The sequence below is a fragment of the Dasypus novemcinctus genome, chromosome 6 (genome assembly GCF_030445035.2).
Source record: "Dasypus novemcinctus isolate mDasNov1 chromosome 6, mDasNov1.1.hap2, whole genome shotgun sequence".
Lineage (NCBI taxonomy): Eukaryota > Metazoa > Chordata > Mammalia > Cingulata > Dasypodidae > Dasypus > Dasypus novemcinctus.
This window is the reverse complement of record NC_080678.1, coordinates 51056027-51076592: the sequence shown is the minus strand read 5'-3', so window position 1 is coordinate 51076592 and position 20566 is coordinate 51056027. Positions and strand designations below refer to the sequence as shown.

At 35.5% G+C, this 20566-nt stretch overlaps 1 protein-coding gene across 1 annotated transcript in view; it reads right to left on the bottom strand.

Moving 5' to 3' along the window:
• The window catches only part of TBC1D12 (TBC1 domain family member 12), a 143182-nt gene that overhangs the window by 23470 nt on the left and 99146 nt on the right, over positions 1–20566 (bottom strand). The window contains exons 4-9 of the mRNA XM_058298800.2: positions 16412–16494; positions 12021–12138; positions 10656–10762; positions 5413–5493; positions 1272–1360; positions 264–335 (exon numbers count right to left, since the gene is read on the bottom strand). Coding sequence (XP_058154783.1) covers positions 264–335; positions 1272–1360; positions 5413–5493; positions 10656–10762; positions 12021–12138; positions 16412–16494 — 550 coding nt within the window. The remainder of the gene's footprint in view (positions 1–263; positions 336–1271; positions 1361–5412; positions 5494–10655; positions 10763–12020; positions 12139–16411; positions 16495–20566) is intronic.

Sequence of the window (20566 nt, the reverse complement as noted above, 5' to 3'; positions counted from 1 at the left end):
AACAACACTGACAACAGAAGCATTAAATAAAAGTTTACAAATTGAATGGTGAAATCCCCAGCTGCCCTCTCAGATAACTGGCAGTGAAACTTATAACCACCCTAAGAAGAAGATTCGAAGATTCCTCCCTGGGTAAATGTATAGGCCCAAGAAAAAATACATAGAAATACAGACATTTGGGAGATAGCACATCACAAGATATTTTGATTAAAAATATAAATAAAAGGTTCATATTCAAAAAACAAACTAAAACAAATACTTACATAACCAACATCAGGTCTGTAACAAGTGTATGCCCCTAAGATACTATGTAAAACATCATGATATGGGCCACCCTTAGGAGAGAAAATGAAAATTGAAACTATATAAATAATTGTCTTTAAGTTAATTCTCATGTAATATGTGAATAAACTTCAATACTTCTTAAATGACTACTTGTTTTAATGTATTTAACAACTGTCAAAAATATTCTAAATACACTCTCCCAAAATGTTATCTGAAGCATTATTTTAAAAATTTAATCCTAAAGAACAAAAAAGCCAAAAAATAAACTTAATGGTTACAATCTAAATAGTTTGTGTACAATTTTAAAGAAGTCTAGATTTATCCAATAAGAATATAATGAATAGTGACTTTTATTTTATATAATTTCAGCAAAAGAAAAACACCAAACTATAATAAATTAAGTTGTATTTACGATTTTAATCTTAATAGTAACTATCTCATTTTATTTTATCAATCCAAAGATAGAAGAATTCCATGTAAAAAGACAATCAAATATAAAGTACATATAAAATGAAATTATTTCTCCTCTCATAAGGGTATAAGTAACTTTATAACAGCCTCCATTCTAAAAAATAAACTATTTCTTCCTTTTTCAATGGTAATTTTATAAGATAGGTGCTGAGAAATTATAAGATTTGGGAAAAGTTAAAATTACTTTAACAATTAACTAAGCAAAAACACTAAGAATTCAAATGTCTTACAGAAAAAAATATAACAAAGAAATTCACCTTAATGAACATTTGTCAACTACCTATTACATAAAAGGCAATGTGTGGTATGTTAACTGCAATGTATTTCAGTCAGTGGAATACAATAACAGAAATTCTTTAAAAACTTTCCTTGTTTCACTCCTTTTCTATAAAGGTCCCCAATTTTTATAGTTATGCCTTTTCTAAAATAGTAGCAATGCATTTAAATAATTTGTTCCCCTTGGATATTAAAATAATTCTTTCAAATAGAGTTATAAGCTGGTTAGAAACCCTCACCTTCTGAAAGATGTAGAGAGATGGAAATGTACGGGATATGTCCAGCTTAATTAATTCCAGACTGGCCTCCCGATCAGCAACAGATATACCTGCATTTGCCAAGTGAGATGAAATTAAAATGATTGCTGGGCTGTAACAAGTTCCATCTTATAAACACAGAATGATCACACAGCATATGCATGATTTAAGGAAAGTTAAAAGCTGAATAATCAGGAAATTTCACACACAAAAAAAACAAACAAAAACAAAACAATAAAAAAACACACCACACAGCTTCTGCTGAAAATTAGTGCCTCTTACATGAAGAAAGTATCTATTTATACATTTCTTGGAAAGTTATATGGTGACAGGCTTCTGCTTCCTATTTTTATAGAAGGCTGGAGCTCCTACCATAACTACAGAAGAAAAGTACAAATAACACATTAAAAAAAAAAAAAAAAGTCATCAGAGAGCTATGTACATAGAGAGGTCTACAGAACTTAAATGCCAGAAAGGGAAGAGGCTTTCTTAGGTGAGTGGATACCAGTAGCCATCTTTCTCCCTAGGGAATCTGCCAAGTCTGGCCATGGATTTAGGATTGGGCTTGTCATAGACACAGGTACTCTGCCTGGTGAAAAAGAAAACAGATTGTGGCCAAGTAGGGCTGGTGTCACAGATAAGAACCTGGAAGAGCCCTAAATATATACCTGATTTTCCCTTGTGGGATTTTTGCTGAGTGCTGGAGTAATGTAGAAGACTGGGCTAGAAAGACCGAATGGAGGGAAGGCCTGTAATAAAAATAGGACAGTCTTTCTTTCAAGAAATTTGAAACCAAAAGTAAACTATCTAAAACTGCAACCTGTGTCAACCTAGCTCAAGTGCTGATTGAATTGAGGTGATAAACTCCTAACCAAACTTCCAGAAAAGAGCAAGCATTGGCACTCAATTAAAATTTTAAAAATATTCAAATAAGAGGAAAATGTGATTTATAATCAAGAAAAACAACCCAATAGAAGCAGGCTTGCAGGTGATCCAATATTGGAATTAAAAGACAAGAACATTAACTATAAATATGTTAAAGAAAACAGAAAAGATGGCAAAAATCTATAGAATGGAAAGATGAACCCCAGCAGAGAAACAGAATCTATAAAAAGAACCATGTGAACATTCTAGAATTACAAAGTATAATACCTGAAATTAAAAACTCACAGTAAAGACTTAATAGCAAACTGTATACAGAAGAAGAGAGGATTAGTGAACTTGATTATTGGTCAATAAATATTCAAACTTAAGCACAGAGAGTGAAAAGAATTTTTTAAAAAAGTGTAAGATTTTGGGAACAATTTTAAACAGTTCAATGTACATGAAATTAGAGTCTCAAAGGGAGATAGCGATGGGGCAGAAACAATATTTGCAAAAATAATAGTCGAAAATGTTAAATAACTATAAATTATAAACATTCAGCAAATCAGAAAACAGTATTTTAAAAAGAACATTGCTTCTGAGTGAATTAATTCTTCACCACATTCAATTAATTTCTACCAAGCTGCAACTTTTACCAGTTCTTTCTTTTTTTAAAGATTTATTTTTATTTATTTCTCTCCCCTCCCCCCCCATTGTTGCTCTCTGTGTCCATTTGCTGTGTGTTCTTCTGTGTCTGCTTGAATTCTTGCCATGTGGCACCGGGAAACTGTGTTGCTTTTTTTGTTATGTCATCTTGCTGCATCAGCTCTCCATGTGTGCAGCACCACTCCTGGGCAGGCTGCATTTTTTTCATGCGGGGCAGCTCTCCTTGCGGGGTGCACCCCTACGTGAGGGACGCCCCTGCATGGCACGGCACTCCTTGTACACAGCAGCACTGCACATGGGCCAGCCTACCATACAGGGTCAGGAGGCCCTGGGTTACGAACCTTGGACCCTCCATATGGTAGGTGGACACTCTATCAATTGAGCCACAACTGCTTCCCCCAGTTATTCTTAACAAAATGACTCAAAGTGCAAATTTATAATTTCAATTCTTCATAAAGATGAGTTTGAAAAGACAATGAATCAGCCCTGCCAGTATAAAATTTCTTACATCTTCACCTTCCTTGCACCTTCAGTTCCCCACAAATAGCTGACATAGCTAACAAGTTTCAGGATGATGCTTACATGAACTTTCTGGGAATTAAGTCTTTTTTCTAACCTTGTTTGGTCAAATTTCCCCACCCTAAATGTTCATTTTTGTAAAAGAGAAGAAAGAGTATCCAAGGAATTTAACAGAGTCATCTATGTATTCATAGAAAACCACTATGAAAATCACCATTTCTCTTTCCTAAGTTATGTTCATTTTTAGAGTTTTACTTACAGCAAGAGAAGAGAGCTTGTTTTCTATGAAGCAGAGCAAACAGAACTCACCAGGATCTCATAGACAGCCAAAGTAGATGCTATCCCAAATAGTGGGGCTCCTGAGGGCTACGGAAACACCTAGGTCCTACAGTAATGGCAGACAGCTCCAGAGTTTGGTGCCTTGCCAGTGGGCCCTTCTTTGGAGTTTGTGCTCCTGAATGTGACAGAGTTGGACTCAGATGTGACTTCTCTACACATGACTCTTCTGTCCCTTTTATTGAACCTATAGTTGGTGATGGAGTTGGTAGGTGTTTGACCAAGAAACTTGAATCTTTGGGCTGTCCATGTGCCAACTGGGCCCTGAGCCTCAGCAGAGTTGCAGTACTTACTCTCCAGTTTATTGGACTCACCCGGGAAAACTAACAGTGAGGTGAGGATGGACAAACCATCACACCAAGGAATCAAAAATCTGTAACTGCAAGTAAGACAGTCCCATTCATCAGCCATATGGGATTAAAGCCCCCTCTCAATTAGAGGTGGAATAGGCATCACCATTCCAGAATCCCCAGGATTGGAGAATAAATTATGGACTAGAGTAGACTTACTGGTATTCTACTATAGACTTATTGTGATTCTAGCAATGGAAGAAATTATAGCATTTATGAGAAGACAGTCACCACTGGAGTGGCTGAAGGCAGGGAGAGGGAAAAAGGAGTAATATGGGGGCATTTCTGGAACTTGGAATTGTCCTGAATGACACTGCAAAGAAATACAGGACATTATATATCTACATAACCTACAGAATAGAGCATGATAGAGTGTAAACAACAATGTAAACTATAATCCATGTTGTGTGGCAATGCTCCAAAATGTGTTCATCAATTGCAATGAATGTACTACACTAATGAAAGAAGTTGTTAATGTGGAAAGAGCAGGAGGTAGGGGGAGTGGGGCAAACCGGAATCCCCTATATTGTTTTATGTAACATTTTATGCAATCTATGTATCTTTTAAAAGTAAATAAAAAATTTATATTAAAAAAAAGTGACTGGCAGACAAATAACTCCCTATTATTTAAGGACAATAAATTGCTGAGTAAATTTACCTAAATTTGGTAAACTAGGATGATTTACCTAGTTTTCCTATTTTCTCTGAAATGATTAGGGAAAAAAAATGATGAGGGTGGTGGGAAAAATGAGGACCATGAATGAGTTAAATAAAGAAGAGGCATGATAAAAACCATAAATAATAGAGAAGGAGTGAAAGTCAGTGGAGGGAGGGGTCATTTGTCTTCAGGTAAAGTAAGTGCTTGGCCTAAAAATAACTCACCCCCATTAGTTTCAATGTTATGATTTAAATCCTGAGCTCTGGAGTCCAACAACCTGGATTTACATCCCAGCTTCACTGCTTACAAGTTATTTAACCACTCGGAGCTTCAGTTTCCTCTTATATTTCAGGATAAAACTGCCACTTACTAAAAAGGCTACAGTTTCTAACATATGGTACAAAATTAAGTTATCTTATGAAGCTGGATTTTCTTCCTGAAGTTCCTATTTTAGAAAGAAAAAAATCACACAGAATTGACTGGGAGAGAGTGTAAACTACAATGTAAACTCTAATCCATGCTTAGTGGCAATGCTCCAATTGTGTTCATCAATTGCAATGAATGTACCACACTAATGAAAGAAATTGTTAAAAGTGTGGAAGGGTGGGAGGTGTGGAGAATGGGGCATATGGGAATCCCTTATATTTTTTTTATGTAACATTTTGTGTAATCTAAGTATCTTGTAAAAAAATTAAATATAAAATATATAGAAAAAAGAAAAATATCAGACCTTCTGTATCATTTTCTGAACTTGTTTCACTGAAGGTTTTCCACCGTTCCTTTGCTCTTGAGAGGAAAATTTCATAAAGTTCTGTAGAAAAAAAGAACAAAAATTCACAAAATAGGAAAGAAATAGGTTTACATATTTACATATGAGCTTTTTACTCTTTACCTATTATAGGTCCAATCTCCCTAAATGTAGCAGGCATCAAAATGTGGCACATATAAAAATAACTACCTATACAGCAGAAAGATAATAAAAATACTGCAGAGTAGTCAGCCAAGTAGTTACACTATAGATGCTCCTGTTAAGGGAGCATCACTGTGGAACAGCAGAAACATGACTTTTGGAGTAAGTGAGCCCTTAGATTCAAATTCTAACTCTGCCACTCACTACCTGTGGGACTTCAGGAAAGTCACTCAACTACTCTGGATCTTGAATTTCTTCATCTGTAAACTAGAGAAAAATAACATTATTTGCTAGGGTTATTTGTGATTAAATAAGATAGTTTATGTAAAGATCTTGGTACCTTATAGGCCCTCAAGAAATGCTAGTTTTTGTTTTCTTTCTCTCCTGAAACTGGTTTCTCCATTATATTATATGAATGTACATATAATATGACATAATACCTAATGCTATCTATACTTCACCTGGATTTGGTCAAAAGGTTTATATATAACAATCTCTATCCTTATCCTTTTACTTAAGTGCCCAGTCAATTACTTTTTGGGACTACCACTATGTGTCCATATGTAGGACACATATTAACAACTACAGCAACAGAAGAAATTGAAAAGAAACTCTCAAATTTTAATTGTCTCTAACTATTATAAAATTTTAAATTACACAAAATAGTAAATTTCAGGGACAGAAGAACAAGAAAAATTACTTGTTGGCCAAATGCAAACATTTATATAGTCTAAAATGCCAAGAACATTTTTACTTCAATTAATCTTTATAAAAATTTTTAAAGGTGCTCCATGAACATGGTTTTAAAAAATCCAAACAGTACAAAAGAATATAAAGTGAAAATGGATTTCCTTCCTACTCCTTCTCTCAAGACACAACTGTGGTTACCAGAGCTTTCACGAACCTATATCCAATTCCATATATTGCCAAGGATCAGATTATAAAACAGCTGACAGATACATTTCAAACACTTACTACTCTGATCTTTGGTCCTTTCTATTCACTTTTCATTCCTACTAATGGTTGGGAAAGAGAAAACTTAAAAATCAAACTTACAATTTCTGTTACTTGTGTCCACCTCCACTATCAATGACTTGGTAGAAGAAGTAGATACAATTTTAAATTTAGATACACAGTTATTTTGGGGTTTTCAGGTATCAAATTGAAGTCTACACTTTTTGCTTTCAAACTGAGTCCAAACCATACCTTGTTAAACTATTCCACTCAAATTTTATAACTGCCTTGGAAGAAAGGCTCACCAGATAAACCTGTTACTTTTGGAAAGCACAAAATGATCTAATAAAAAAATGTGGTATGGTATTCCATAACATGAAAGGACATTTCTCCAAGGAAGATTGAGAGTGCTCATCTACACAAGATGACCCACATTTCAGTTCACTCCATTCTTGGCTCCTCATGCTAACTGACTGTGAATCTACAAAGGCAGAGGTGAAGTAGGCATAGAGATGGTACCTTGGACTTGAACAGAAAATACTTTCATTTTGGTGTATGTTTTATGTTCTGGTTTTCTGATAAAGATACTGTGTATAATCTCACCAAATTTCACTTTCACTATAATTTTATATTTATACCACAAATAAGTACTAGTACAATCCTTTGAAAAAAGAAATATTACTCCCATTTTATAGGTGTAGAAAACTTGGACTACTAGATGTCAAATAATCTGCCCAAGGTCACAAATCTAATTTAGAGTGGAACCAAGATTTGAATCACATTTGCCTGAATTTTGAGCCCCTACTCTTAGTTTCTATTTCTTCATGGTTATACATTTCATGATTAAAACAAACAAAACAAATACACAGGCAAAGAGCCAAATTATTTAGAATCATTCAAAAGTAAACAAGGTTATCAAAAATAAATCTACTTCACTAGAACAGATTATTTGCATACCGATGTTCATGGCAGCATTATTCAGAACCACCCAAAGGTGAAAGCAACCCAAGTAATTCATCAACAGATGAATCAATAAACAAAAAGTTATATATATACACAAAGGAATATTATTTGGCTGCAAAAAGGAATAAAGTTCTGACGTATGCAACAACATGGATGAATCTCAGAGGTATCATGTTGAGTGAAATAAATCATACACAAAAGGACAAATACTGCATTAACTCAGATAAAATAAGCCGACTATGTAAATTCATAAAGTCAGAAAAGAGAGTACAGATTATCAGGGGTTAGGTGGGGAGGGGAATAAGGAGTTAATGTTTAGTTCGTACAGCATATCTGTTTGGAGTGATAGAAAAGTTTTGGCAAGGAATGATGGGGATGGAGGCACAACTTTGTGACTACAATTACCACCACTGAATTGTATATTTGAAAAGGGATGAAAGGGAAATTTTAGGTTAGATATAAGTTACCACACATAAGAAAATCCATAAAACTGTACAGCACAGCATGAACATTAATGTAAACTGCAGGCTAAAGTTAATAGCATAATTGAATATTATTTGCTCAATTATAACAAAAGTACCACACCAATTCAAAATGCTAGTAATAGGGAAAACTGTGTGAGTTAACTTCCTGCATGCTTTTTCTTTAAACCTACAACTGTTCTAATTTTAAAAAAAGAAAGAAAAGATATCTACTTGGATCACAATTTGGCATTCTTCCCACCACTAGTGAAAAAGAAGGGAATGAGTACTCATACCATTTCTGATCACATAAATGTTAAGTAGATGAAAACTAAAATCACTTTGAAAATAAATGACCCAGTTATATTATGAAACTTTACAAATTAGAGCTTAAAAAAGAAACATTTGATTACACCATCAAAAAAAGCTAACATCAATCTAACCAATATGTTAATGTCTACGTGATGGGGCTACCTCACATTCTAAAGCCAAGGTTAACAACAAAACTAAACAGTAAACAAAATAAAATTCAAAGAGCCACCATACCTCGCCTGTATGTAAAACTGATTCCTAAGCGTTTAAACAATTCCAATATATTCAACAACCCTAACATTTAAAAAATCTAACTGAAATCTCTGACTACAAGGTAAAAATATTTCTTTATCTTTTCCAAGCACAGAAGGCAAAAGAAACATTTCTTTATATTTGGAGAGAACAGTTAAATTACGTAGAAATCTAGACTTTTTAAGGTTAAATTCATACTCTTAATTCTTCCTATAAATTCTATTTCTAAAACTTAAAAAAAAAAAAAAAAACAACCAATGTTTGTCTTTTTGTTTTCTACGACTGCAAGCTAGACAGTCCCATCCATCTGCTCCATTGAATCTAAGCCCCCTTTCAATATGAAGCAGAGGAGACATCACCATCCCAAAATCTCAAGATTGAGGAATGAACAAACTTGAAAGGGGAATGCAACCACAGACCAAAGTAGACTTACTAATTTCAGAGTAACAGAAGAACTTGTAACAGTGATTTAAAGATAGTGATTACCAGAGGTTCTGCGTGGAGGGGAACGGGACAACAGGGCATTTTTAGGACTTAGGAATTGTTCTGTATGACACTGCAATGACGGATACAAGCCATTATACATTTTGTCAAAACCTATAAAATTGTACAGTGCAAAGTGTAAACCACAACTACAGAATTTGGTTAGTAGCAATGCTTCAATAGTTGTTCATCAATTGTAACAAATGTACTATACTAATATCATATGCTATTAATTGGGGAAAATGTGGGGGGGAGGGAATAGAGCATATGTGAATCCCCAATACTTTTTCTTCTTTCCCCTATACTTTCCATGTAACTTTTCTGCATTCTAAAACTCCTTAAAAATAAAATTATACGGAAAAAAAATCTGTTAACATGTTTACTATAAATCAATTTCAAAGAAAATCACATATAAAGAAAAAAGTAAAAAAAAAACACACACACAAAGATGCTATCTAAAGATTTCATCCCTTTTAAGACTAAATATAAAATTTATATTTTGTTAAAATTCTGTCCAATTATATGTAATTCTACTGCTGCCAAGAACATCCTTATAGAAAATCTTTTGCACCCAGCCTTGATTAATTTTTTAGAGTAAATTTCTTAGAACCAGAATAATTAAGTAAAAGGTTATGTTTTTTTGAAGCTTTCAATAAATATTTCCAATTATTTTCAGGCATGCTCTATATGGGTAATCCTCATTTATTTCGATCTTTTCAAATTTGAAGGGTGAAAACAGTACTTTTGATGTTGTTTTAAGATTAAGGTCATTGATTTATGTACCACTAGAAAGATGATTAAAGAAATTATATATAGTCAACTGTGGAATATACTGCAGCTATAATACATAGGAGGTAGATTTGTATATACTGATATAGAAGGATGTCTGAATTATACAGTAAAAAAATAAGCCTCAGAATAATATTATGGCAAAAACTCCTTTCTGTGGGAAAAAATATAAAAGAATGAAAATGAAATGAGAAAAGTCTTGAAAATTATCATATACAGGCACATACTTTTTATATGAATAGAAAAAAGGTTTGGAAGAACATATACCAAATTGTTAACAGTATTTATAGTATGATTGAGAGTGGGAATTTGGATGGATGAAAGAAAAGAGACTATTTGTACTTTATGATTGCTTTAATATTTTTTCAATGAGTATGTAAATAAATTTTTTTTTTTAGTTAAAAAAAGAGTCAAAAAGGATTGGTTTAAGTAGAGCAGTAGGGAAAAAAAATTCTAGCTTTCCCCCAGTACTTATGTATTTTGGATAAAGGATAAACTTTTCCATGACAAGATTATTTTATTTTTCCTTGTATATACTTATTCATTCATTGCAACATAGAATCTCCAGAAATTTTTTTTGAAATTACCTATACTTACGATATTTGGATGCCAAGAATATTATTAATAGTTGTGAACTAAAGGAAATACCAAACACCTTATTCATATATTATGAAATACAGTATATTACTTATTAAATCATAACAGGTTTGGGGGGAGATGAAGCATGCTTGTTATAAATGACGTTATATATTGGTAATGCCATTTTAAATGGCCAATCTACTAATCTGATTTGTAAGTCTGGAGATAGCTATTTGTATATGTGGGAGTAACTGAATATAGAATACAAACCAGGAGTGATATTTAGTTCATTTCCTACAGCTAGACTCCAAACTTTCCCACGAACACTAGGGGGCAATCCCTGCCACCACAATTCTCGAACTCTTCTCGTACTACGCCTAGAATTAAAGGGGGAGAAAAAAGGACAAAATTACTTTTTATATCAAAAAGTCTAGTTGCATGATGGTTTATCGAGTCTATGGCCAAGTGACTGAATGATTTTAAGAATACAGAAAGGATGGAAATGATGCATTCTTTCCTTTGGTTTCATTCTTGCAAGCCTATGATGTATATATATCATATATATATTTATATATCGTGTGTGTGTGTGTGTGTATATATATATTTTATCCTAAAGAGACACAATGATAATTTAAAGGAACTGCCTTCCATAGCTTCTACTAATACAAGGATAGAATGGAAGATCAGAAATATGTGGACAATTACCCAGAAAACAGGATAAAAGGGACATAAAAATATGTTGCCAATTCAGTACCAAAAACAAGATCACAAAGTATCTACAAGGGTAAGACCCTAGTCTTTGAGAGGCAGTACTGTAGTCTGCTGAAGGGTATGAACTTTAGAGTCAGACAGACCTGAGTTCAAATCTGGTTTAACCATTCACCAAAGGTATAACTTGGGCAAATCACTTAACCTCTATGACCCATAAATGGAGGTAAAAAATATGTATGTTATAAACGCTCTAAGAATCAAATTAGATAACATACGTAAAGATCCTAATATAATATCTGGATACTGTGCCAAAATTCCCGATGTTTTTCCTACACTAGCCATAACATAAGATACCTCCTTTCCTCCAGTCTAGAAGGAAGATAAGGCATGTACAAAAATACTATGAAAAAATAAGAGGTTAAGTAAGGCAAGAGATACATTAGTCTCAAAGTACAATGGCACACTTTCAGAAGGGAAAGATCATATATACCATATTTCCTTGATTATGAAACATTTTAAAAATCACTTTAATATTTAACATTTAATACATCTTACAATGAATGTACATAAACACTTTAATATTTTTTTTCCAAAAACCTGCTATTACATACATAGTACATCTTACAATTGACGGTGTGTTAGAATGAAGAAATCATGAAGTGAGGAGACTATAATAGCTTAATGGATCAGTTGGTATTTCAGAGGAGTCTCAAAGAATGGGTAAGATTTTAACAGGCATAGAGGGTAGTCAATAAGGGCAAAGGCACAGAGATAAGTATGGAAATTTTCAGGCATTGGTTAAGAGTATAATTTAGCCCAAGTATAAGATACATGCTGGGAAATAATAAAAATATATATATATAGAACTGGAAACATGAGATCTTTGGAAACAAACTGGAATTCAGAAAAGGTCTGCTTACTTACATTACTTCCCAATTGGGCAATATTTCATTGATCCAAATTACCATTGCACTTGCAATATTTTCTTCCTGCTTAAATCGTTCCTTCATTATTTTTTTTCTTTTAAATGCTTCTTTAATTTCTGTTTTAAACAAAAATTATTTCAATATAAATGAGCAAAACAAAAAACCCCTTCTACTTCTACCTAAATCTACAGAAGAGGCTTTTCTCAAAAAAAATATTCTTATAACAACAAGGAAAGTTAGGAAGGGAGCAGAGAAAAAAAGATACAGAATATTAACTTAGTTAACAATTTAAAAGTAACATCTCCTACCTTATAAAAATAAATAGAGCAAAGTTCAGAAAAATTCTTTAAGTATATTACTATACCCTATTTATATGTTATCAATCTATGAACTGAAATGCACCATGAATAACTATGTGAAAACTAACTGTGGGAAACTAGTATCCTTTTATATAGGGGGGAATATGAATACCCTGACATAAACCATGACATAAAAAAATTATTTTGCCAAAGGCACTGTTAAACTGAACCTTTTTAGTGTGGTATTTTACTTTACGAGTAAGATTGAAATAAAAATTCCCCTAACAAACATATACGAACAATATCCCTCCAGAAATCAAAGGTCACAATATTGGAACAAGAGATTCCTCAAACAAAGACAGAAATAAGTGAATTAAAAATCAATAGTTATGGGAAGCAGACATGATTCAGCTGATAGAGTGTCCAGGGTTTGATCCCCAGGCCCTCCTGACCCGTGTGGTGAGCGGGCCCACACGCAGAGCTGCCACGTGCAAGGAGTGCCATGCCATGCAGGGGTGCCCACATAGGCGTGCCCCACGCAAGGAGTGCACCCTGCAAGGAGAACCGCCCTGCATGAGAAAAGTGCCGCCCCCACCCCCAGGAGTGGCATCACACACAAAGAGAGCTAATGCAGCAGCAAGATGACATAATAAAAAAGAGAGATGCAGTTTCCCCATGCCACCGAGGGTGCAAGAGGGCACAGAAGAACACACAGCAAGTTGACACAGAGAGCAGACAATGGGTGGGGGTGGGGGGGAGGAAGGGGAGAGAAATAAATAAATCTTTAAAAAAAAAAATCAAGTTATAAATTGCCAAAAGATGGAAACCCAAGTGTCCATCCATCAATGAAGGGACAAACAAAATGTGATACATACATAGGATGGAATACTATGCTGCTGTAAGAAGAAATGAAATTGGGACACATGATAACTGGATGAAACTTGTAGACATTATGCTAAATAAAGTGAGCCAGATACAAAATGGCAAATATTGCATGGTCTCATTAATATGAACTAAATACAAAGAATAAACATATGGAGTTTAAACCTAGAATATAGGTTATTAGGAGATAAGAGATGGGCTGAGGACTACTGATCCTTAAACTATGTAGTAGTTTTAATTAACTTGACTAGAAAAGTGTGGAAATTTATAGAGTTGATGGTAACATATTACAGTGAGTAACAGCTGGTTTATAAATGGGATTGTGGCTGAAAAGAGTAGTCTAGGGATGTAAATGTCATCTGGAAGAAAGTTATAGAAAAATCTAGGGCCTGAACAACACAGTGAACCCAGAGGTGGATGAGAATTGTGGATGAAGGTACAAATTCAAGAGTGTCCTGCTGGGAGCTAAGGCAGACGTATGTCATTATTGCTGGGTGGTGGGAATGTGGAGATGCATGGGAAAAATACAATTGGTGTGACCTATGGACTGTAGTTAACAGCAATACTGTAATATTCTTGCACCAATGCCAAAGATGTACTGTGTAGGGGTATGGAAATAGTATGCCAAATGTTCGCTATGGACCATGGTTGGTGGTAGTAGTCTTAGGATATTATCTCATAATCTATAACAAATATTCCACCATGATGTGGTGTGTCGGTGAAGAGGCGTGGTATAGGAATTCTGCACATGCATGATTATTTTGTAAGTTCATAACCCCTGTAATAAACATGTATTTTTAAAAATAATAGGGTGGGTGGGGGGAAAATACACTAAATGTATATGGACTACAGTTAGTAATATTTTGACGGTGCTCTTGCATAACTTGTAACAAATGTTTCACAACAATGCAAGGTGTTGGTGGAAGGTTGATGTACATGATCCTTGTATGATGTTACACATGTTTATTTTCTAAGTTCGCAATTTTTACTATACACTTATTGCTTACATATGTTCGTGTATGAATGATATGCTTCAATTTTAAAAATCAGCTTTTATTTATAACAGCATTAGTCACAAAGTTTCTATTTTGGGTGCTAACAAGAGTTTGGTAATGAATGATGGTAATAAGCCAACACACTGATACCAAATACTTATATACTTAAAAATGTTAAAATGGCAAATTTTATGGTATATATGTTACCACAATAAAAATAAATTAAAAAAATCAAATTATAGGGGAGTAGATGTAGTGCCTGCTTCCTGTATACAAGGTCTGGGGTTCAATTCTTCGTACCTCCTAAAAACAAACAAACAAAACAAACAAGTGAAAAAACCAGCTCACATTGGGGAGCAGATATAGCTCAGCAGTTGAGTGACTGCTTCCCATGTATGAGGTCCTGGGTTCAATCCCAGGTACCTTCTAAAAAAAAAAAAAACCAATTATTTAATTTTAGAACCAATAAGGACTTCAGACATAGGCTACCCAAAATGTTTTTCAAATTCTTTCACATATGTCTCAGAAACTTTCTTAAGGGACAAACGACAAAGAAAGCAGAGTCCCCCTCCCCTCTTTAAAAAAAAAAATGTATTCAGATTCTTTGTAAGATTTCTTGGGAGAAAGGTCTATTGTTTAAAAAAAGGGGGAGCAGGTGGAAAGGCCTTTAAAATCAATGATCTAGACTACCTGACTCCACATTTTACAGATGAGGAAACTAACATTAGCCTACTCTAGGTAGTATCAAAAAGAATTAAAGCTGTGGTCTTTTTTTTTTTTTTAAGATTTATTCATTTATTTACGTCTCTCCCCTTCCCCCCCCCCCCAACCCTGGTTGTCTGTTCTCTGTGTCTATTTGTGTCTTCTTCTTTGTCCACTTCTGTTGTTGTCAGCGGCACGGGAGTCTGTTTCTTTTATTGCGTCATCTTGTTGTGTCAGCTCTCCGTGTGTGCGGCACCATTCCTGGGCAGGCTGCACTTCCTTTTGCGCTGGGTGGCTCTCCTTACGGGGCGCACTCCTTGCGCGTGGGGCTCCCCTACGCGGAGGACACCCCTGTGTGGCAGGGCACTCCTTGCGTGCATCAGCTCTGCACATGGGCCAGCTCCACACAGGTCAAGGAGGCCCGGGGTTTGAACCGTGGACCTCCCACGTGGTGGACGGACGCCCTAACCACTGGGCCAAGGCCACCGCCCTAAAGCTGTGGTCTTTTGATTTCACAATTCAGTGTTATCTCCATCATATCATGTTATTAGGATCATCTACTTATCAATAACTATATTAAATATTAGTCAAATAGTGAAGTCAATGTTAAGAGTCATTAAAAATTTACTGGATATGTTAGAAATATTTCAAATACTGTATAGTAAACTCAACTAATGTTTAAATAATCAAGCCTATTAGACAATATAACTGACCTAATACATACCCTGATATATGTATACACTAAAATTAAAGAATAAACTTCATTTCCAAAATAAAGCCACAAAGTAAGAACTGTGTACTATAATATTCCACTCACTTCAATTCAAGTCAAAGGAAAAAATATCACTTGTTAAAAAAGTATAGGTCTAAAGATAGGTACAGCTGTGTAATATTTTCTAAAAATGCATGTTCATCTTGAACAAACAATGGTTAGTGAATAAATACCGTTAAATTACCCTTGTGCTATTTTTTTAGTGAGAAAAGGGACTGAATGAATAAATGTGCAAATGCACAAATATTACACTATATATGTGTGTGCCTGGCCAAATTATTCAACTGGTACTCTGGAGAGATTTCATAAGTAACAAAAGTAAATTTTCATTTCAAATCATATTCTCATACTTATATGGGACATTATTTCAAAATGTTAAAATTATTGAATTATTAAATATCAAAAAGCCTGTAATACACAAATTCGTGAATAAAATCTTCATTTATAAAGTAAAATAATATCAGTTCAGGTTCTATGAAATAAATATAAGGTACCCCTCATATAGTCTGTTGTCCTTCCTCTCATTAGTTTTGTAAAATACTTGCATAAAAACTAAATTCTGGTATAACATCTTATTCCTCTTTAACAACCAATTTAGTTACAAAAATAATAGAGAAAAATAAGAATTCAGCATCATCTTGAAGACAGATTTGATCAAATTTACCATCCATCTTCCTTTTAACATTGAAGAAAACAAAATCATTAAATTATTTATACGACTTGGAGTTATATTTTATACCTCGTTTTTTAGCCTCAGCCACCATCTCATCATATTCTTGTCGGTGACGTAAAGCCTCTTCTATAGATTTGGCAGGTAGATTTCTGAAAAAGAACGTAATTACTTAATGGAGATCATTTTAAAAAGATTTTGAACTTATTAACTTAACTCCATTTTTAATAATCAGATACAAAGAATTTCTAACCTAACCACCTCATTTTATACATTAAGAAAGTGAGGGGAAAACGGACTTTGGCCCAGTGGTTAGGGCGTCCGTCTACCATATGGGAGGTCCGCGGTTCAAACCCCGGGCCTCCTGGACCCGTGTGGAGCTGGCCATGCGCAGCACTGATGCGCGCAAGGAGTGCCCTGCCACACAGGGGTGTCCCCCGCGTGGGGGAGCCCCACGTGCAAGGAGTGCGCCCGTGAGGAAAGCCGCCCAGCGTGAAAAGAAAGAGCAGCCTGCCCAGGAATGGTGCCGCCCACACTTCCCGTGCCGCTGACGACAACAGAAGCAGACAAAGAAACAAGACGCAGCAAATAGACACCGAGAACAGACAACCAGGGGAGGGGGGAAATTAAATAAATAAATAAATCTTTAAAAAAAAAAAAAGAAAGTGAGGGGAAGCGATTTGGCTCACCTGATAGAGCGTCTGCCTACCACATGGGAGGTACAGGGTTCAAACCCAGGGCCTCCTGACCCATATGGAGCCAGCCCATGCGCACTGCTGATGCATGCAAGGAGTGCCGTGCCACGCAGGGGTGTCCCCTGCGTAGGGGAGCCCCACGCGCAAGGAGTGTGCCCCGTAAGGAGAGCCGCCCAGCACGAAAAAAGTGCAGCCTGCCCAGGAGTGACGCCGCACACATGGAGAGCTGACACAGCAATATGACACAACAAAAAAGATGCAGTTTCCCAGTGCCACTGACAAGAAAAGAAGTGGACAAAGAAGAACACACAGCAAATGGACACAGAGAGCAGACAACTGGCAGGGATGGGGTGGGGAGGGGAGAGAAATAAATAAAATATCTTTAAAAAAAATAATAAAGTGAGGGAAGCATATGACTCAAGTGATTAGGCTCCCGCCTACCACATGGGAGGTCTGTGGTTTGGTTCCCGGTACCAAATAAGATTGCGAACTGGTACGATGGGCAGGTGTGGTAGGCTGATGCAACAAGAGACACAAGAATTAAAAACATAATGAGAGACGTAAAAAAATAAGGAACAGAGATTGCTGGTGCCTCCTAAAGAGGATGAGCAGGACAGTGAGTTGGCATGACAGGCAAGCACAGTGAGATGACACAACAAGATGATGCAACAAGAGACACAAGAGGAAAAACATAACAAGAGACACAACAAATCAGGGAACAGAGGAGGTGGCTTAAATGATTAGGTATCTCCTCCCACTTTGGCAATCCAGGTTCAGTTCCTGGTGCCTCCTAAAGAAACAAAGAAGATGAACAGATACAGCAAGTGCAAACATCAAGGGGGTAAGAAAAGATAAATGGATTTTTAAAAATCTTAAAAAAGAAAGCAAAATATTGAAAAGAATTCTGCATTTTAAAACAGAATCAGAATCCAGGTTGCTAATATTTGTTATATATATGTTTGTATATATTTGTCATATATATTTATATATATGCTTATATATTTAAAAATTTCAGATTTCAGACAATATCACTTCTTTATTTGTTTAACCCACTTATTATAGATTTCTTAAAATCTTTTTTTTTTTAAGATTTATTTATTTCTCTCCCCTTCCTCCCCCACCCTGGTTGTTTGTTCTCTGTCTATTTGCTGCATCTTCGTTGTCCGTGGCACAGGCATCTGTGTTTCTTTCTGTTGCGTCATCCTGTTGAGTCACTTCTCTGTGTGGGTGGCGCCATTCCTGGGCAGGCTCACTTTCTTTCACGCTGGGCGGCTCTCCTTACAGGGCACACTCCTTGCACATGGGGCTCCCCTATGTGGGGGCCACTCCTGTGTGGCACAGCACTCCTTGCGTGCATCAGCACTGCGCATGGGCTGGCTCCACACAGGTCAAGGAGGCCCGGGGTTTGAACCGTGGACCTCCCATGTGGTAGACGGACGCCCTAACCACTGGGCCAAGTCCGCTGTCAAGATTTCTTAAAATCGTTTTTGAGGTATAGCTGACATACAGAAAAATGAATGAATACATTTAAAAGTAAAGTTCAACAAGTTTTGACAAATGTGTACACCTGTGCAAACACAACATCAATCAAGATATAGAACATCTCAGAAAGTTTCCTTGTGACCTTTTTGCTTTCAATACTCACCCACTCTCCACCCTAGACAATCGCTTCTTAGATACCTATCATTGAAGGTTAGTGAAAATCTATCTATAAATAGATAGACAGATATAGAATAGTGACAATTCCAAATAACTGTGGTACAGACTACAGGTGAAAAATATTTAAAGGAACACAAAAAACCCCAGCATCCAACTACCTTAAAATTTACTATTTCTGGCATCTAATAAAGATTATGAGGCAAGAAAAGAATAAGGAAAATATAATCCACAATGAGAGGAATGATCAAACAATGCAAAGCGTACAGAAATGTCACAGATAATAGAATTACTACACAAAGATGATAAAACAGCTGTTATATATAAATATATATATTTCAGGAAGAGGATGTGGCTCAAGCAGTTAGGCACTTGCCTACCACATAGGAGGTCCCAGGTTCAGTTCCTGGTGCCTCCTTAAGAAATCCAGAAAGACAGAAAACTGACATGATGGGCTGGTGCAGCAAGCTGACACAACGAGATGACGTAATGAGGAGACACAATGAGAGATACAACAAGCAGGATGAAGATGTGACTTAAGCAATTGGGCGCCTCCCTCCCACATGGGAGGTCCCAGGTTTAGTGTCCAGTGCCTCCTAAAAAAGATGATGAGGAGACACAGAGAGTAACAATAAACAGACGCAGAGAGCAGAGAGCAAGCGCAAACGAGGCGGGAGGAGTAAATAAATAAATCTTAAAATATATATATATTTATATTTAAAAGATAGAAGAAAATAAGCATGATGAAAAGAAAAACTCAAGACCCAAATCAAACATCTATAGATGAAAAATACAATTTCTAAAATGAATAACATACAAAATGGGACTGACAGGAGATGACACACTGCCAAAGAAAGAATAAAAGAACTCTAAGACAATAATAGAAAACTATACGAAATGATACACAGAGAGAAAAAAAAGTCAACAGCAAAACAAAATATTGTTACGTTGTTGATTCTACCCAAAGTGATTTATATAATCAAGGGGTGCTATAATGTGTTGAATGCCTTTTCTATATCAGTTGAGCTGATCATGTGTTCTCTCCCCTTCATTCAGTTAATATGCTACTTTACATTATTTGTTTTTCTTGTCTTGAACTACCTTTGCATATCTAGGATAAAAACCACTTGATCATGATGTATATTTCTTTTAGTGTACTACTAGATTGAATTTGCTATTATTTTGTTAAGGATTTCTGACCCTATATTTATAAAGGAAATTGTACTGTAAATTTTCATTTCTTATAGAATCTTATAGGATCTGGCTTTGTACTTAGGGTGATGTTAGCCTCATAAACTTAACTAGGGACTGAACAACACAGTGAACACAGAGGTGGATGAGAATCATGGTTGACGGTACAGATGCAAGACTGTCCTTTTATGAGGTACAGCAGGTATACATCACTATTGCAGGGTTGTGGGAATGTGGAGAAGCATGGTAAAAATACAACTGAAGTGACCTATGGACTGTGGTTAACAGCAACACTGTAATATTTTTTGGCATCAATGCCAAAGATGCATTGTGTTGATAATGGAGGGGTATGGAAAAAGTGTGCCAAATGTACACTATGTTTGTAATAATCTGATAATATTATCTCATAATCTGTAACAAATATTTCACCAAGGTACAGTGTGTTGGTGAAGGGGCATTTTATGGGAATTCTGCACATATGCATGATTGTTTTGTAAATTCACAACCTGTTTAATAAAAATATATTAACAAAATATTAGGGTGTGGGTGAAGGAAAAATACACCAACTGTAAGATAAGGACTATAACTAGCAATATTTTGATGATACTCTTGCATAGTCTGTAACAAATATTTCACAACAAAGCAAAATTTTGATGATGGGATGATGTATGGGACCCCTGTA